This window comes from Plodia interpunctella, chromosome Z (assembly GCF_027563975.2).
Source record: "Plodia interpunctella isolate USDA-ARS_2022_Savannah chromosome Z, ilPloInte3.2, whole genome shotgun sequence".
Lineage (NCBI taxonomy): Eukaryota > Metazoa > Arthropoda > Insecta > Lepidoptera > Pyralidae > Plodia > Plodia interpunctella.
This window is the reverse complement of record NC_071324.2, coordinates 9,380,258-9,396,587: the sequence shown is the minus strand read 5'-3', so window position 1 is coordinate 9,396,587 and position 16,330 is coordinate 9,380,258. Positions and strand designations below refer to the sequence as shown.

General features: G+C 34.4%; 1 protein-coding gene across 3 annotated transcripts in view; it reads right to left on the bottom strand.

Moving 5' to 3' along the window:
• The window catches only part of LOC128683115 (uncharacterized protein), an 80,648-nt gene that overhangs the window by 4,332 nt on the left and 59,986 nt on the right, over positions 1-16,330 (bottom strand). For all 3 annotated transcript variants that reach the window (XM_053768374.2, XM_053768373.2, XM_053768375.2), the window contains 3 exons: positions 11,147-11,209; positions 4,922-5,005; positions 1,774-1,918 (listed from right to left, as the gene is read on the bottom strand). In XM_053768374.2, the coding sequence (XP_053624349.1) occupies positions 1,774-1,918; positions 4,922-5,005; positions 11,147-11,209 (292 nt within the window). The remainder of the gene's footprint in view (positions 1-1,773; positions 1,919-4,921; positions 5,006-11,146; positions 11,210-16,330) is intronic.

Below are 16,330 nucleotides of genomic sequence, written 5' to 3'. Positions count from 1 at the left end.
GCGACTGAGCCTTTAGGGGTGAATTTCACGAGCGTTTGGAACGTCGCCGTGGGCTATCATTAGTGTTTATTAAATTGTACCATGCACAGTAATTAATTTAATTATTCTAATTTTATAAAGTAAAGTACTGGTACAATGTTAATTTTATATATGTTTAATATTAAAAAAAGATTATTAAAAAAAATGCGACACTAATGAAACGCCACATGCCGCGTTCAAACAATCGTAATATTCACCCTTAAGCATTTAACCGATAAGAATGAACTTAATTATTGTTTTTAACAACTTTTGAATGATGGAAAATGGTAAATCTTCACTAAACATATGCTGGACTCGACAGGACAATAATAAAAACTTTAAAAATCATTTACGTGATAAAGGAAGCTGACATCATAAACTGTTGTTTATGTTGTCAGCTTCTGTTGTCCTTAGGAACACCTAGCCAGGACTAGCCCAGTCCTGAGAGGTTAATCGTCTTTATAAGTAACCACAGAAAGTTTCCAAAGGTTAAAATCTAATTAACCCAATAAGAGGTAGGTAAGTATCTGGTTGATAACAAGATACCTCTGGGACCTTATAGCACACATGAGAATTTCTCTTTTGGCATTATTCATGCGATCGAACCCCACATTTATCAAAATATTTACCGACGTTCATTAAATTAACATAAAATTAAAACTCGCCTAGAATTTTAGCGAGTTTATTAATTTTAATAAAGATATTTGGGTGGTAATGAAATGCCGTAAAAATGTTAAAGTAGGCAACTATTTGCTCAATTTATTTATTCAAGTACGGGTTCAAAATAAATATTGTTATTAGGACTTCCAATGTTCCAATTCAATAAAACTAAAGTATAAAACAACATTGCTCCAAGGCCAGGAAATTAATATTTGTCTTTGAATTCTTATTGGAAAACAATGGGTCTTTGTTCGTGGCCGCGAAAAATTGGGACAGATTTTATGGATAAGCTGTCAAATCCTGCACTGTCTTTTAGAAAATAACATGCCACTTTCGTTCACGTTCATTCATTACAAATTACCTATTGTCTGTGAATTCATCATCTGAGTAAATTTTGCTTTTCATTGCTTTGCTTGAATCAAGAAAAACAAATCCTTAAAAGTTATAATATTATATTAAATTGATAATTATCGCGTCAGAATAGTTTCACAATTGAAACAAGCATGACCTCCGGTGTATTGCAAAGGATTGCTTTAAATATGATTTAATTGTATTCATTATAATTTAGGTACTAGAAATTAGTCAAAGTTCAAACAAAGCCCTTATCCTGGTGAATGGTGTGGTATAGTTGATGCACTGTGGGATTACTTCAGCGCTATTTTTAGGAACTTCCATTACGTGTGAGTGCCACTTACTTTCCGAAGCGAAATAAAGTTCACTGCGGGCTGCGGTTAATGTATACCTAGTATCAGAGCCACTTGTTGGCTATTATACCGTGATTGGATGTCAATTGGACATGGGCAAAAATTCCGAAAAATTCCATTTCGGCTTTAAAGCTACTCGTAGTAAAAGACTTCTGAATGATATTTTTTAACACTGTTGTTTACCAAGGTTGTGACAAACAGTTTAGCACAAGGATGCTACGTAATAGCGAGTCATTAACAGTGTAATCACAAAACACTTACTTATCGATAGTGTTAATCCGAAACACCCACAGATTCTTCGTATTAAGACAGGGTCACAGTGGCTGGACATTTGATTATCTGTGGACCGGCGTCTTGCATCAAGTCTGCACATACTGATAGATACACTTACTGATAGTCTTAGTGGGGACTTCGGAGAAATCGTCGGGGTCACAGCGGCTTGGCATGGGTTTGCCAGCGGACCGGCGTCGTCCGCTGGGAGCTGAGCTGGTGGTGGTCGTGTGCTGGGCCGTCGCTGTGTATTGGACTGTTGCCATCTACCCAACAAAAACTAGTTTGAATATTTTCTTGAAGTTTTAAATACCTAATAAGTTGAAAGGATCTAGGTTCGGGCAGGAATCGAAAAGCACGCCTTCTTTAAACTTGATGATTGCCTTAGCGCGTCCGCAATTTGTTCTCGTGATATTTATTTAAAATAATTATGTTGAAAATAATGAAAAAAAAATTGTTATTAAGAAAATAGCCTTAAGTTACACCTACTAAGTATTTCTTGATAATCTCATAATATTTATTAGAAAATACCCATTATGCATAGCATGCCAAAAATTAGACCACAAATGTGGTCTGTAACCATTTACTGATAGAAAAATCTATACATTCTACTGAACAAGCCTTTTTACATAGAACATATTTAGAAGTTTCTAGATTGCTGAAGAAAAAAGATACATAACGACGTTACAGTTGCAATATTCAAAATAAGAAATGGAATAACAGAAATTGTTACAATTGCTTAGAATACGCTATTTCATCACAATTAAATCAGATCTTTTTATTTTTATGTGTTCAGACTTATTTTATTTTTGAGGAAAAGTCCTCCTTATTCGTAACTAGCTACTTACATAAAAAACAAAAAAGCAAAATTGATAGATAAAGCATGAAGGTTATAACTAAATTCACTTTAAGTTATTTAAGACTAAAATTAATTAAAATCGTAAAACAAAATGCTCCTATAAGATTGTAACAGTGTTGCAGAAAACCAACAGACTTTTTCCAGAATTGTAGGCTCATTCCGTCCGTAAAGTTGGTTCGTTGGTATTGATGAGTACATTGACCCTGTTTCGGCTTTCTGCAGGGGTGTATAGAGGAATGTTTAACTATACCTACGTGCGTTTTTGAATATTTGGGTCAAATCAACAGTGTTTGAAACGATTTGTGTTCTTTGTAATCAATCATAGGGCAGGGAAAGTCGCCGATACTATTTTTCTTATGAATACATAAGACTGCATTTATCATCGATATTTTATTTCTTTGTATTTGGATTGTTTTGCAAATATTTCGACAATGTATATGATATTCGATAGTCAAACAATGGAAATAATCCAAATCGTGTTCTCTTAATATTACTGAGTATGCGTGCACTTTTTTCGTATGCGTTACGTCGACCTTTACCTCTAGGTAAATACCTCGCAAGGGTCAGTATGGAAATCATAACTATTCATGTGACCTGGTTTTTCTTTTCTACCATGGCTCTTGTTCTGAGAATTGTCTTATTGCTATCATATTATTACCCTGCACGAACTTCTATGGCGCGGTAATATATACTATGGCGGCGAGGTTGCAATGAGTTTGGTGGAATAAAATGTTAGCAATTTGAAAACTACTTAGAATATTTGATGATAATGACTGTATTATGGTTATCACTGAGAAAATACCCAATAAAGGCGTGATCACGCAACTGTCGAAGGAGAATTTTATTTTCAGAAATCAATGAGCATGTAGGTTGCTGTTTCTTCATGATTCCTGAACGGTGTTGGATGTTTCTCAGTGCGTTTCGACTGCTGCGCATGCGCTGTTATTACCATTTTAAAAATTTTGATAAAGACAACAATTAACTCATGGATTTAGTAAGTACTTCGTTGTACGGAGTACCTACTAATTCCATGTTCTTTCCTTAAGAAAATTGACGGATGGTAATGACAGCGCGGTCGGAGTGGTCGAAACGCTCTGAGAACCACCAGTTATCGAGGGGTTAGTGCGGGTTAGCATTTCACATCTCACCATCGAAACGATTCGAAGTGAGACGCAGCGAACCAATCACATTGCAGTGTGGTTGTCGTTGCGTCACAATGGCGCAATGTGATTGGTTCGTTGTCTCATTTCGAATCGACTTGATAGTGAGAAGTGAAATGCTAAACCTGCACTTCGCCTAATCGATGTATGAAACTCCTCCTGTATATTAAACAACTATACTCCATTACACGGCGGGGTATTATGTAATCTGTGACGGCGACAAATGAAATTCCTTTGCCCAAGTTTTGCAGAAGCGTTGGCTCAGTTTGATTTAAATGATTTATTTTCATGTCATATTTTATATTATATAGTAATTCCTCAAAAAGCTAAGAAGAAATTTTAATGCCGAAAGAAACTCACTTAAACAGACATGGTATGGTCCCTAACATGACAGAAGGGCTTACCCTTATTTTTTCTTACATATATATTTCTAATAGTATAAGAAAGTACAATGATAAACAAAACCGCTAAAAAAACACTTCTCCCTATTCTAGTTCGCTGATAAGCAGTGTCCTTCAAAAGGGAAAAAATGTGTCATATTTTCAAATCCCTAAATCGGAATTAATTGAATGAAGAAACCGCCTGATCGAACCGAGAGCGTCTGCTCGGGTCATTGATTTGTCCACCAATACAATTTTACACTCTCGGCTTATTTTGACACAGTTAGGATTATATAATACTAGCTTTTGCCCGCGACTTCGCCCGCGTGGATTTCCCATAGGAACAGTTATTTTTCCGGGAAGAAAGGTACCCTATGTCCTTCTCCATAATTCAAACTAGACATGCAAAATTTCAATTATTTGAGTAGATAGAGCGTGAAGAGATAACAAACAAACAAATTTCCTTTCGCATTTATAATATTAGTTAGGATACATATAATAAAACTGTATGTAAAACTGTAAGTAGGCTATTTACATAGGAGATATTAAAGAAAAAATAATCATTATATTAGGAGTATTTACGAGACCAATAGAAGCCGAAACAGAAGGATATCAAGGCTATACGCATAAAAAAATTGCCTTATTAACAAGAATGATGTAATTTATAGTTTACTCTTTAATTACCGTACGTATTTGTTTTATCTATGAGTTAAATGCATTGATACAATTAAATATATTTCTTTTATCTATGGTTAAAGCGTCCGAGTTTCGCAGCTCTTTACGCCAAAAGGGATAAATACGTGATACCGTATGGATGTGCCCTGAGGAAATAATAAAGAGTCCTGTCCACCGTTGCAAGTTACAACTCACCCTGTCTGAGTAGTCGAAGGCAGCGGTTCCCCGACCATCCAGATATTCTTGGAACTGCGATATGACGCACACCATTGCGTAGATCTGGGAACAAAACAACTTGTTATGGAAGGGGACGAGGTAGAAGAACTAAATATGGAATACTAGCATTGGCCCACAACTCCGCCCGCTGTAATCTATGTTTGAAGTCTTTAAGTAGTGGCCATCAAATCAAATCACATGTTTTTTCCATGTGTCAAAAACAAGTGACGTCACAAGTGTTGGACGTGTTAAGTAGTGAAGGCTACGCACTCCTATTCCTAAAGAACAATAAAGATAAAAATATCTCATAAATGATAATTCAGTTTTCCAGTTTTATTTTAATCTGGCCAGTGTTAGGAATTAACATACTCAAAACAAAGTTTTCCCGAAAAGACAGAAGAACGCAACGTGGAAAGAATTCGGCATCCTTTTCCATGGATTCGCGGACCATGTTTCCTAATTTAAATTGAAAATGAAAGTATAATTTAGGGCGAAACGTTACGGCCCTCGTAAATAGGACTCATTTAAATATTTAGAAATAAACGTCTAATATTCCTGTTGTGTTTTTTTACTATGTAGGTATTCCACTCGAGTTTGGATTGCGGTATTTTAACTGTTAATTATGTGGAGAGAAATAAAAAAATCTTACAGATTAATAATCCGTAAACAACTACGTGACTTGTATAACGCCAATAGCCAAGCTGGATTACAAATATAACGTCGTTTAGGAAAATATTACATACCTACTAACTTTAGCCTGCAGCTCTGCCCGCGGTAGCCATTCTTTAAACTTGGGTTGTCTACTATATTTATTCAAATTTTCATAAAAATCCGCCGAATTGTTTAGCCGAGAAAGCATAATCAATAGACGGACTTTCGCATTTATAACGTTAATATTGAATATGCATAGTAAAAACTATATATTTTTTTAAAATTTTTATATATGTTTTATTTTTTAAGTAAATCACTCAATCGAGGAAGATTCAACTCAAAAAAGTTTCCTGAACCAAAAAAACAAAACAAATCAAAGTGACTAATAGTCCCTTTGTTCGTGTGCGTTAGTTAGTACTTACTAATAACCACCAAAACATTTAATCCATCCTTGTTGTTTTTAAATACAATTTATTGCTTACTCGATCAATTTCAGACGATTATTGAGTGATATCGACGATTTAAGCTCATATTTCAATCATAAACTTAATTTTCAAAGTTAAGCGACAAGCAATTTATTTGTTTTCAACTTTCGCCCTTCTTTAGCTACTTAAAGAGTTTGAAATTATTATTAATGTTTTTCGCAGTTACATGAAACTAAATAGTATTGAAAACATTTTTGTATCGTCCACCATTTGAACTTATTTGGCTCTGAACAATTTTATCAGAATTGTATAATTAATCTCTTTCTCATCTTCGACTGTGACGCCACGAAGCCCTGGGTCAGTGTAAGAAAGTATACATTTTTTTTGATTTGGCTATGATTATGGGAAACTAAGACATTTACCAACAAACAAACTTACTTTTATAATATTAGTTCGGGTTAGTAATAAACGCAATATTATCTGCTTATACGAGATCCACTAATAATTATGGCAATAATTATGGCGAATATTACACAATCAGTATACACGAATGGTTATAGTTTTTTCTAAATAAATTAATATTAAATAATAATTCTTATAAAAATGGTCAGTAAGTCCCTTTAATATGTGTTATTATTTAATTCATGGCTTTGTAAAAAAAGCATTGATTAATCGGTTAGTCTAATTTTGGGACGATGAAAGAGCAATTTGTGTGTTTCTCGTAAATATTTAATAGGTACCTACCAAATCCGTCCGGCGTTTTGTGGAATGTGTGGCCACTCGACCACCCTCGTCACTCTCAGGTACGGATTAAGGACAAACAAAGCTGTTGTGTGTTTACGTTAAGACACAAAATTTATGTGAATGAACATATTTTAATAGATTCTAAAGTTAACTTTACGACAAGAAGCCTGCCTGAAAATACTTTGTCTTATCACATTGAATTTTCATGAATATATGAACCTAAAAATTTTTGTATGTATATAAATTAAAATCATTTGATAAAGAATTGTTTATCCCACATTTCATCTAGAGGTACGTATATAAATATGTATTATTATGTCAGTAAGTATAGTAGTTATTTGCCCGTAGCAACCGGTATAAAGCTCAGATGTGACCGAGAAAGTATAAATATAAGTATATATTTTTAAATAATTGTTTATATAAAATTTTATGGTTGTGTCATAAAGATTTTCAGAGAATATAAGTTAAGTACAGACTTCATATGCGCGTATGCGTGCGCATTTTTTGGTATGGAATAGTAATGCACGCATCTACACAGCCAGCCACACGCCCGTCGTACAAAATGCAATTTGGTGTGCTCTGACCATTAAAGTAGCATATTTCTATAGAAGACTGTCTGATCGTCGTCCATGTGGGAAAAGGGTTGTGTTATTCCAACACCACATGTGGCTAAACGTTCATTATTGTAATGGGCTCGACACATTTGTCAAACTCACCCTATGTGATACGACTTTACGAGAAATTTCGCGTTTTACATGAATTAAATAGGTATATAGATATTTAAAATACAAGTTGTATTTGTATTAAAAACATATATACCTATATTAAAGTATTTATATACTAGGGTTACTTTTAATTATAAGTTTTTACTTCATGGGATTATAGCATCCTCTTTGTTTAAATTTGCATACCCATAGCCGGTAATACATGCAGGAATAAGTTTTCTTTTAACACAAAATTGTAAATAATGTAAACTTTCGTTTTTGAAACGAAATAATCTGTCTTTGTCTATAATAAAATACAAAATGTATCTGTTTATTTATGCTTCTCTGGTATTTAGAGCCCTCAGATAGACAGACGCATAATAAATTGGTTTCCCTTCTACCTTTTGGGTACTGAACTCGAGCCTATATGAACCCGAAACAAGGCTAGATATTTTTGTTTTTCTTGTTCCATAGAAATTAAATTCCACAATGAATCTCGTGAAAGAATGCCGGTATAGTGAATTCTCCGAAAAAATCCTTTTAAACGATTACTTTGAATACTTCGCGGATAAAGTGGCTTGTCCAATCTCAGTACAAAAAAAGCCTTTTTTTACATTCTAGTAATTTTTGACGAGGAAACTGAAAAGGTTCTTTATGTTCGTTACCATAGATAAAAGAAATATATTTCTTTACTATTTACACCGGCCGGCCGAGAACATAATATTTCTGTTTTTGTTTTGTTAATTCTATTGTTTCACTATTGTTTATACAGTAAAAGTGCTTTGAGTAAATCCTTAAATTTCAAAGTAGTATATATTGTTTGTCGTAATTAAATAGATTTGTATTTTGTTTATTTTTGCAACCGAAACCAATTTGCGACTTCCGAAAGAGAAGCTGAACAAACACAATTAACGGAGCTGGCTACTAAAACAGATTTTTCAACACACTTTCACGCTCACGGGTTTTAAAACTTCGTATTTAAAAGGACATGATGTTTTTGTGACGTCTGGAATGCATATTTAATTCTGACTAAAATTAATGCCTTGTCAAAAATTGCAATTTAATAATAACCGGAGCGACTTTTGGACGCGGTGAATTATATTTAAATAGAGTGTTGTTTTCTTCGTTATTGTTGGTTCAAGTTAAGTAGCCATTTTTATGATGATATGTCTCGTAATATCCTCGGAGACGATAAATTAATTACGACGGGCCTCTCATGTCGGCTATACGAGTACTTTGTAATCCTGGCAATGTTTGCCCGTTAGGAGCTAAGAACAAGATTTAGCGTAAGAATATAGCTTTGCATGGATTAAATTGTTGTAAATAATATTTTTTTGATAAATGAAATATTAATAAGAACGTTTATTTTTCGCTTTACAATAGTGAGTCTTGTAAATTAAGTCCTAAGAGCTAGGTCACATTTGGTGTTCAGATAAGATTTTTACTACTAGTCACCACTAGTTCCTGAAATATTGGAATGTGTTCTACAGGTTGCCATATCCTGATTGAAAAGTGTAATTTTTCGACATTTCAGAAAAGATAAGCGATGAATCAGATCAAACTAACAAGAGTTTACTTGATAAAATTCCATTGCAGCGCAATTGGGAAGTACAGATAAAAGATTATTTGTAGATTTACTAAACCGTTGTGGAAATTCAACAAATAAAATGACTTTAGTTTAAAGATTTAACAATATGGTTTTGCTAACAAATGTTTGTAACCTGTAACACTCAACACAATAGCTTTGCAATACGATAGAAAATCTAATTACCACTTGAAAATTATCGTTATATTTTTGAATTTTAGTTTATATAATTGTAACGTAAAATTCATTATAGATATTTTATTTAATTCATTCATTTCCATTCTTAGTTTGGCAACATTTAGAATTGTTAGAATTCCGTGCAATTAATATTCAGTGTTAGGGCCCTCTAGGTCTTGATTACAATCATTGCATTATTGTCTTGATGCCTTGTATTTATGTAGTTAAATTCAGCCATGAAATTGTTCACAAATTTACATTAGATTTGATGAGTGTGCAATGTCAGAAGGACAACAATATAGAAAAATATTTTGTTGTAACTGACACAAACTCAAAATTTGTGTACAATAAACGACAATATTAAAAGTATATTGAATATTTAAATACGAAAACACACTTTTAAAAATTATCACGCAATTTCTTTGACAATTTAGCTTTATAGGTACTTTTAAATGCAATTGTCCATTCGAGTATTAGCTCCGGGCTGGGACGCAGCGTAAACATTACAGAAAATTTGGAGAGAAAATATAATTTTTGGTCCTTTACTTTCTGCTCATTTTGGCTTTCACTGGTGTTTCCTTCGTGACGTGGAGTTTTGATTTATGTACACATAAAATATTGCGTTCTAAGACAAGACTTGTGTAAGCTGTTAAAAAGATATTTTTAATACCCAAATTTAGACCACTCAACTAGCAACAACGTAACTGGCAACACTGACGAAAAAAGTAATCTTTCAAATTCAGTTCACATCAAAGGTTTTGTGACTCGACGTAAATATAAACTTAAAGAGACGAATTTAATACCACTAAATTATTTATAAATACTTGTCCATAAATTCATTGAATTAGTTTATATAATAACAAAACAAACATACAACAACGGTAGGTATGCCGAGGCTATAACTTTCCCACCCAGAGAAGATGTGAAACGCATGTGACAAAATGTAGGTGTGGGCGAAATTGGTTTTACCCCAGAAATAGGGGAAATGACATGGGTTGTTTGCTCATAAGCTCGCTCTGTGCACACATCGGCCCGCATGAAAATTTCTACGCAATTACATCGTACATATGCATTGCCATTTCATTTTCGCGCCAACGCCAATTAGAGTGGTCATGTAGTTGAAATATTGGTTGAAGTAATAATGGGTACTGGGATTGAAAGAATACGAATTTAGGCCAGTTACTATTTTTTTTGTCAGAGTTGATACGTCAAGATAGTCTTCCCATCTGGCCTCTAGACAAACAACACGTACAAAAGTGAAAACAGTGCTGGAATTAGAATTAGGACAGAGAAAGATTCAAACGCTTGAAATAAAGTACATATTGTTACGTTTTGCCAAAAGATTTGAAACATGTTTTGAAACAATTTATTGTGAAAGGCAAGTGGTTTATTTTAAATTACTAAGAAATATACACACGCGTCGTTTTCAGCGTTAGTGTTAGCGGAAGAAGAGAATGACATTCTTTATATCATAGACAACAAAGCGATCAAAGACAACTAATGTTGCCATAGTAGAACTAGAATGCATATATATATATATATATATATATATATATAATTATAATTATACAGTAGAAAACATTTATAATTTCGTAAATTTTCCCAAAATTAAGTTATATATAGGTACCTATACCTATCTATTCCACTTTAATCAGAGTTATGTTTTCTTATTCCCTTTTTACGGCCAGTAAAAAGTGTGTTCCTATTTTTGGAAACATTTCGCAAACCACTTCATTAATATTGCCACTATAGTAATTGCGTGTTTTACATTACACATAATGACCCTCAGTCGTGAGGAATACGACTAGGTACATGAACATGTGAAATAAATTTATAAACAAAGTATATAGTATTTTATTTTCGTTTATAACGAATAAACTATTTTCTATTCTAATCTACAAAACATTTGAATACTCACGTTGAGAACAATTATGAAGAAATCCAAGGTGAACAGGAACGATGTTATCGGGTTGAAATTGAGCTGAAACAATTTTTTTTTTTTAATATAAAATATGTGACACAGAGACAAAATTTCTACAATATGCTCGGAATAGTTCAAAAACTACCAAAAAGAAGAACATAATTTTTCGACTTTACATGACAAGTCGTAATACAAAATCAGCCGATAGGTCAATCACTTTACAATAATAAGTCCCATAATACATAATCAGCTGATAGGGCAATTAAAAACTTTCATAAAGTACTTAATTGTGAAAGAAGAACATAATTTTTCGACTTTAGATAATAGTACGGTCAACCGTTAGGTCAATGCTCAATTTGCATCGTAGAGTACAAAAATTTGGTGGAATGGAGGTGGTGTGAAGTTCCCATGCTTCACACTTTCTATATTTTTGAGTGAGAATTTGGCATAATCATGTCCTACTGTGTATCGGTAATACGCTCTGGTGTGTTTAGCGAGGAGCACCTATTATTTTTCACCTTATTGCGACTATTTGTCACGGCTGTCGTGGTCAAAGGAAGATTTTATGAAGCTATAAATAACTTGGAGCAACATAGGAATTCCGGTAAACATATCCCGCTAATATAAATGTTTATCTGAACTCTGCATGCTTCCAGTTTCGTTCGAGGTTGTGAAGCCGCGAAGCCTGGGGTCGTCTGTCTAGGTTATGTATCCCTTAGTCGCCTCGTACGATACCTACGGGAGGATATGGAGTGGTCCTATTCTAGGGCGGAATCACACGCTACAACGTTAAAGTTTATCTAAAGATATAGATACTTACATTTATATTGAGCACATATGTGAGAGATTACCGACTATAATTATATTTCTATAAGTATATTTTTTATCTAAAGGCTTATTAGTTGTGATCTAAAACTACATACACACTAAAAACAATTACCTTCGGTTTCGTTATCGTGTTATTTTGGATATCCCTTTCAAACTATTATATATTCTACTTGAGAAAAATGTGTTACCGATTATGACAAGCATCTCTGAACGGTACTGAGTCCAGTGATCTGCACTACATAATGCCCCTCTTGACTCAACTGTACTGTGACTAGCGGTGTGCGGTAAACCAGTGTCCTACGTAAGTGACAGAACACAAACGTACCTATATTTTTATTTATTTAAAAACTTTATTGCACAAGTTATGTCCACCATTTGTATAATATATACCATACTAAAGGTGGACTTAACGTCATATGGCATTATCTACCAGATATAGCAAAGTGTACTAGGTATGTAATTTAGGTATGTAATCCACACTTCCGTCCACTATAATGAAAAAATGTAGCCTATATTACTCCTGAAGGTTTCGTCTGTCTCTGTGCCAAATTTCATCAAAATCGATCTTGTAGTTTTTAAGTTTATTCATTACAAATGTAAAAACAAAAATACAAATCTTTTTTTTGGGTAATATTACTATTATCCATATGACGTTAAAGTTTGACAAACAAACAGTACCTAGTTAGAAAGTGCGTACATTCACTGCATATGAGCATCGCGCCGCGTCGCGCTACTTTTCCGCGTTTGTTGCTCACCTAGGACACCAGATAACCCTTCGTATGTCCACCACTATACGTCACAAACATATTTTAGCTTAATATGAGCAATATTTTATTTCAATTTGGTTAGAAACGAACCAAAACCTTTTACGGGAAAGTGTTGTAATACCTATTTCTGTGGTGGTATCTCTAACAGATAGGACGAGATATTATTATATTATTACGGTATATATACGGTATCCTGAAGGCCTACCACGAAATACGCAAACATGGATTTAGTAAGTACTTGGAGTACCTACTAATTCCATACATGCAAACACGTAGCACGTTAATAACGTCAACATTGATATCGTATGCTTCGTGTAAAAAAAGGGAGAAAGTGGTATCATGGTAGCTCACCAGCTGTTCTCTCGACGCAACGTCCATTTGTAGCTATATAGGTATATTCCGTAAGGAACTACATTGTTAAAATGAGTTTGCAGCTCTCAGTACTTATGAGCCTATTTATCTAATACCCTATTTAGTTATTTCTAAGCACAAAGTTATATTGGGACTCTGTATTTATTGGATACAAAATTACATCAAAATTCAACTCTTATAACTTAGATAGTAAGGAATATTGGTGTATGACTATCATATTTCTATTTGACCTTGGAAACAATTTATTATACTATAGTGCTCCGTCCCAGCTTCGCTCGTGTAAAAACATGTTAAATGATACCCCTAAACCTTCCTCAGAAATCACATTATCAATTGGTGAAAACCGCATAAAAATGCGTTACAGTAGTTTTTGTGTTTATCGCGAACAGACAGACGCGATAGAGGACTTTGTTTTATAATATGACTTATATATAGTTTTGGCTCATTTGTTCTTTCTCAATTGATCCTATTCTTCCTCAGTCGTAGTGCGTTGGATCGAACTTATTTGATATTAAATCGAAGTTTAGATTGCGACTCGCAATCAAACAGGTAGCTGCGTGGATCATTCTGAATTTCAGTGGATATAGGCAAAATCAATGACCTTAAAAAACCCATCTGTTTTATCGGACATCGAACCTCCATTGTGTATTCAATTTTCATGCTTTTTTATAATGACGACCTCGGTGGCGCAGTGGTGGTGACCGAGTGGTCCAGGGTTCGATCCCAGGTCGGGTCATGATGGAAAATGATCTTTTTCTGAATGGCCCGTGTTTTGGATGTTTATTAATATATGTATTAGTTATAAAGTATAGTATCGTTGAGTTAATATCCTATAACACAAGTCTCGAACTTACTTTGGGGCTAGCTCAATCTGTGTGATTGGTCCTAATATATGTATTGTTATTTATTTTTTGAAGCACATTCGTCATACGGAGATTTGTCGACGAATTATAATTTTGTGCCTTTGTAGTTGAAATCATGTACCCATGGGGTTCAGAAGCTAAATCGTTCGTGACTGAGATTTCAGCACGGCTCCACGACGTAACTGGCAACCCAGGGCAGTTACTTATAGGATTGTTATAACGACATACAGACAGAGGGAAGCGAATTTGTTTTATACATACTAACATATATAGAGCGCAATATTACATTGTCTGACACGCTAAGAGATATTCAATTTATTTTGTAATAGATTGTTACATCCGCCGCTTCTTTTAATACCCCAATACAAATAGGTTTTAATTATATGTAAGAAACTAAGGGGATTGCGGGAAACACCACTCTCTCATCTCACTGTCTCTATCTCTACATGCTTCCGGTTTCGTTCCGGGTTGTAATGCCGTAAGTCGACGAAAAAATCTAAACATTTTAGACCCTCCCTGGAATGCAAGTTGCCTATCAGCTGCCTAAAGCCTAGGCAGCTGATAGGCAATTGCGTATCCAATTGTGTCCCTTAATCACCTCGTATGACATCCATGGCAAGATAAGGACAGGTCTTATTCTAGGAATAACCACACACACATATATATATATATATATATATATATATATATATGTGTGTGTGTATAACAAGTATAACAAGGGTTTTTTACTAATCAACGCCCAGCCTAAACCATAGAAGCTATAAACGCGAAATTTGGGTGAAATGTGTAAATTTAGGTTATTACGTACAGCTCAGATAAGAAACGAATTTTTAAAATTAGACCCCCAAAAGGGTAAAAATTGTGGGTAAGTTTGTATGAAAAATAACAACAATCTTTATTGATCTACCAAAAAATTGGCATAAATGCTATGCAACAAATATAATGAATCCGTGTTTCAGGATTTCTTAAAATTTTACCTTTAAAATGAGGGTGAAAAGAAATAACGAATAATTCCCATTCAAAATTTCGTCAACTAAAGATATGAGTAGACAGCTCAGCGGTAAACACCATTGAATTCACGTTGTTACTGTTAATGGTTCGAATCCTGAACTTCAATTATTTTGAATTAAATCTGATTATCTATACCTATATAGGGTGATTCTGAGAAAGTTTTATTATGGTTTTGCTCGTGGTTTTACTCGAGCGAAGCCGGTACGGGCTGCTAGTAGTTCTATATGACCACTTTTATTGATTGGAAAATCAGTATGATAAAGGGAAAACCTAACCGAAGATAACCACGATACTCTTACGTGTAACCATCAAAGTGCGGCTGCACCTAGATCTAGCCGGCTAAACCTGGGTCTACAACTAGGTTGTTGCTTTGTTTCTGCCTTTGTCATACCAATTTTCTAATTAATAGAGGGCTACCCGCATTTCGTGGTTTAGCCGTAACATATACAAACAATATAAACGTCACACCTCGTTAGAATGTGCGGTTAATCATAAACCCACAAGCTATTACGTAACCTCTACACTCAGTAAACTATACTATAAAATTAGTTCAGTATAAAGTTGTCGCGTGTGGTCCCGCCCTAGAGTAGGACCACTCCAAATCCTCCAGTGGATGTCGTACGAGGCGATTAAAGTAACTAACTAATAGCCAAAATTTGCATACCCAAAGATTAAAATCAGGCAGGAGCCGGTTGTACTCGTACATAGCCAAATCTACAAAATTTAATGGTTGATTTTGTACGAGCTCCGGGGCGTCACAGCTCCGAATGTAACTGGAAACGCATGAGGATGAGAGAGCGCAATATAAATGCATACATAGAAAAGTCTTCGTGCATTCGCATCAATTGTAAATAATATTTTTGTTTGAAGTGATAAAAAACTGAGTTAATAATGTAAGAAACCTTCTTATTCCGAAGTTGCTGGCGTCATCCCATCTGCTAGAAAAGAGATGATGGTTTCCAAAAGGCTCAACACACATTTAGCAAATATAACTAAGAACACTTTGGATTAAATTCTCTATCGAATAAGAAATACTAGATCCAAATCCGTTCAGCCATTTGGCGTGCTATGATGCCACTGATAGATACACAGAAACGTTAAACTTATAAACTCCCGGGGGTTAAGAATATCGACAAGTTCTAATCAATTCTTCCACTTGCTGGTCTGAGAGTAAAAGAAGAAGAATGAGCCAGCTGCTTCTCCTCTCGTGCAGATTGTAAAAGTCCTAAAGATTATAGGGGCAACCTGTTACTATTTCATCGCAATTCCACCTAAGTTCGAGTTTCGCAACTATATTGCCTTTGTCAACCCCGTAAGTAGATACTCGTTAAAGACAAGCT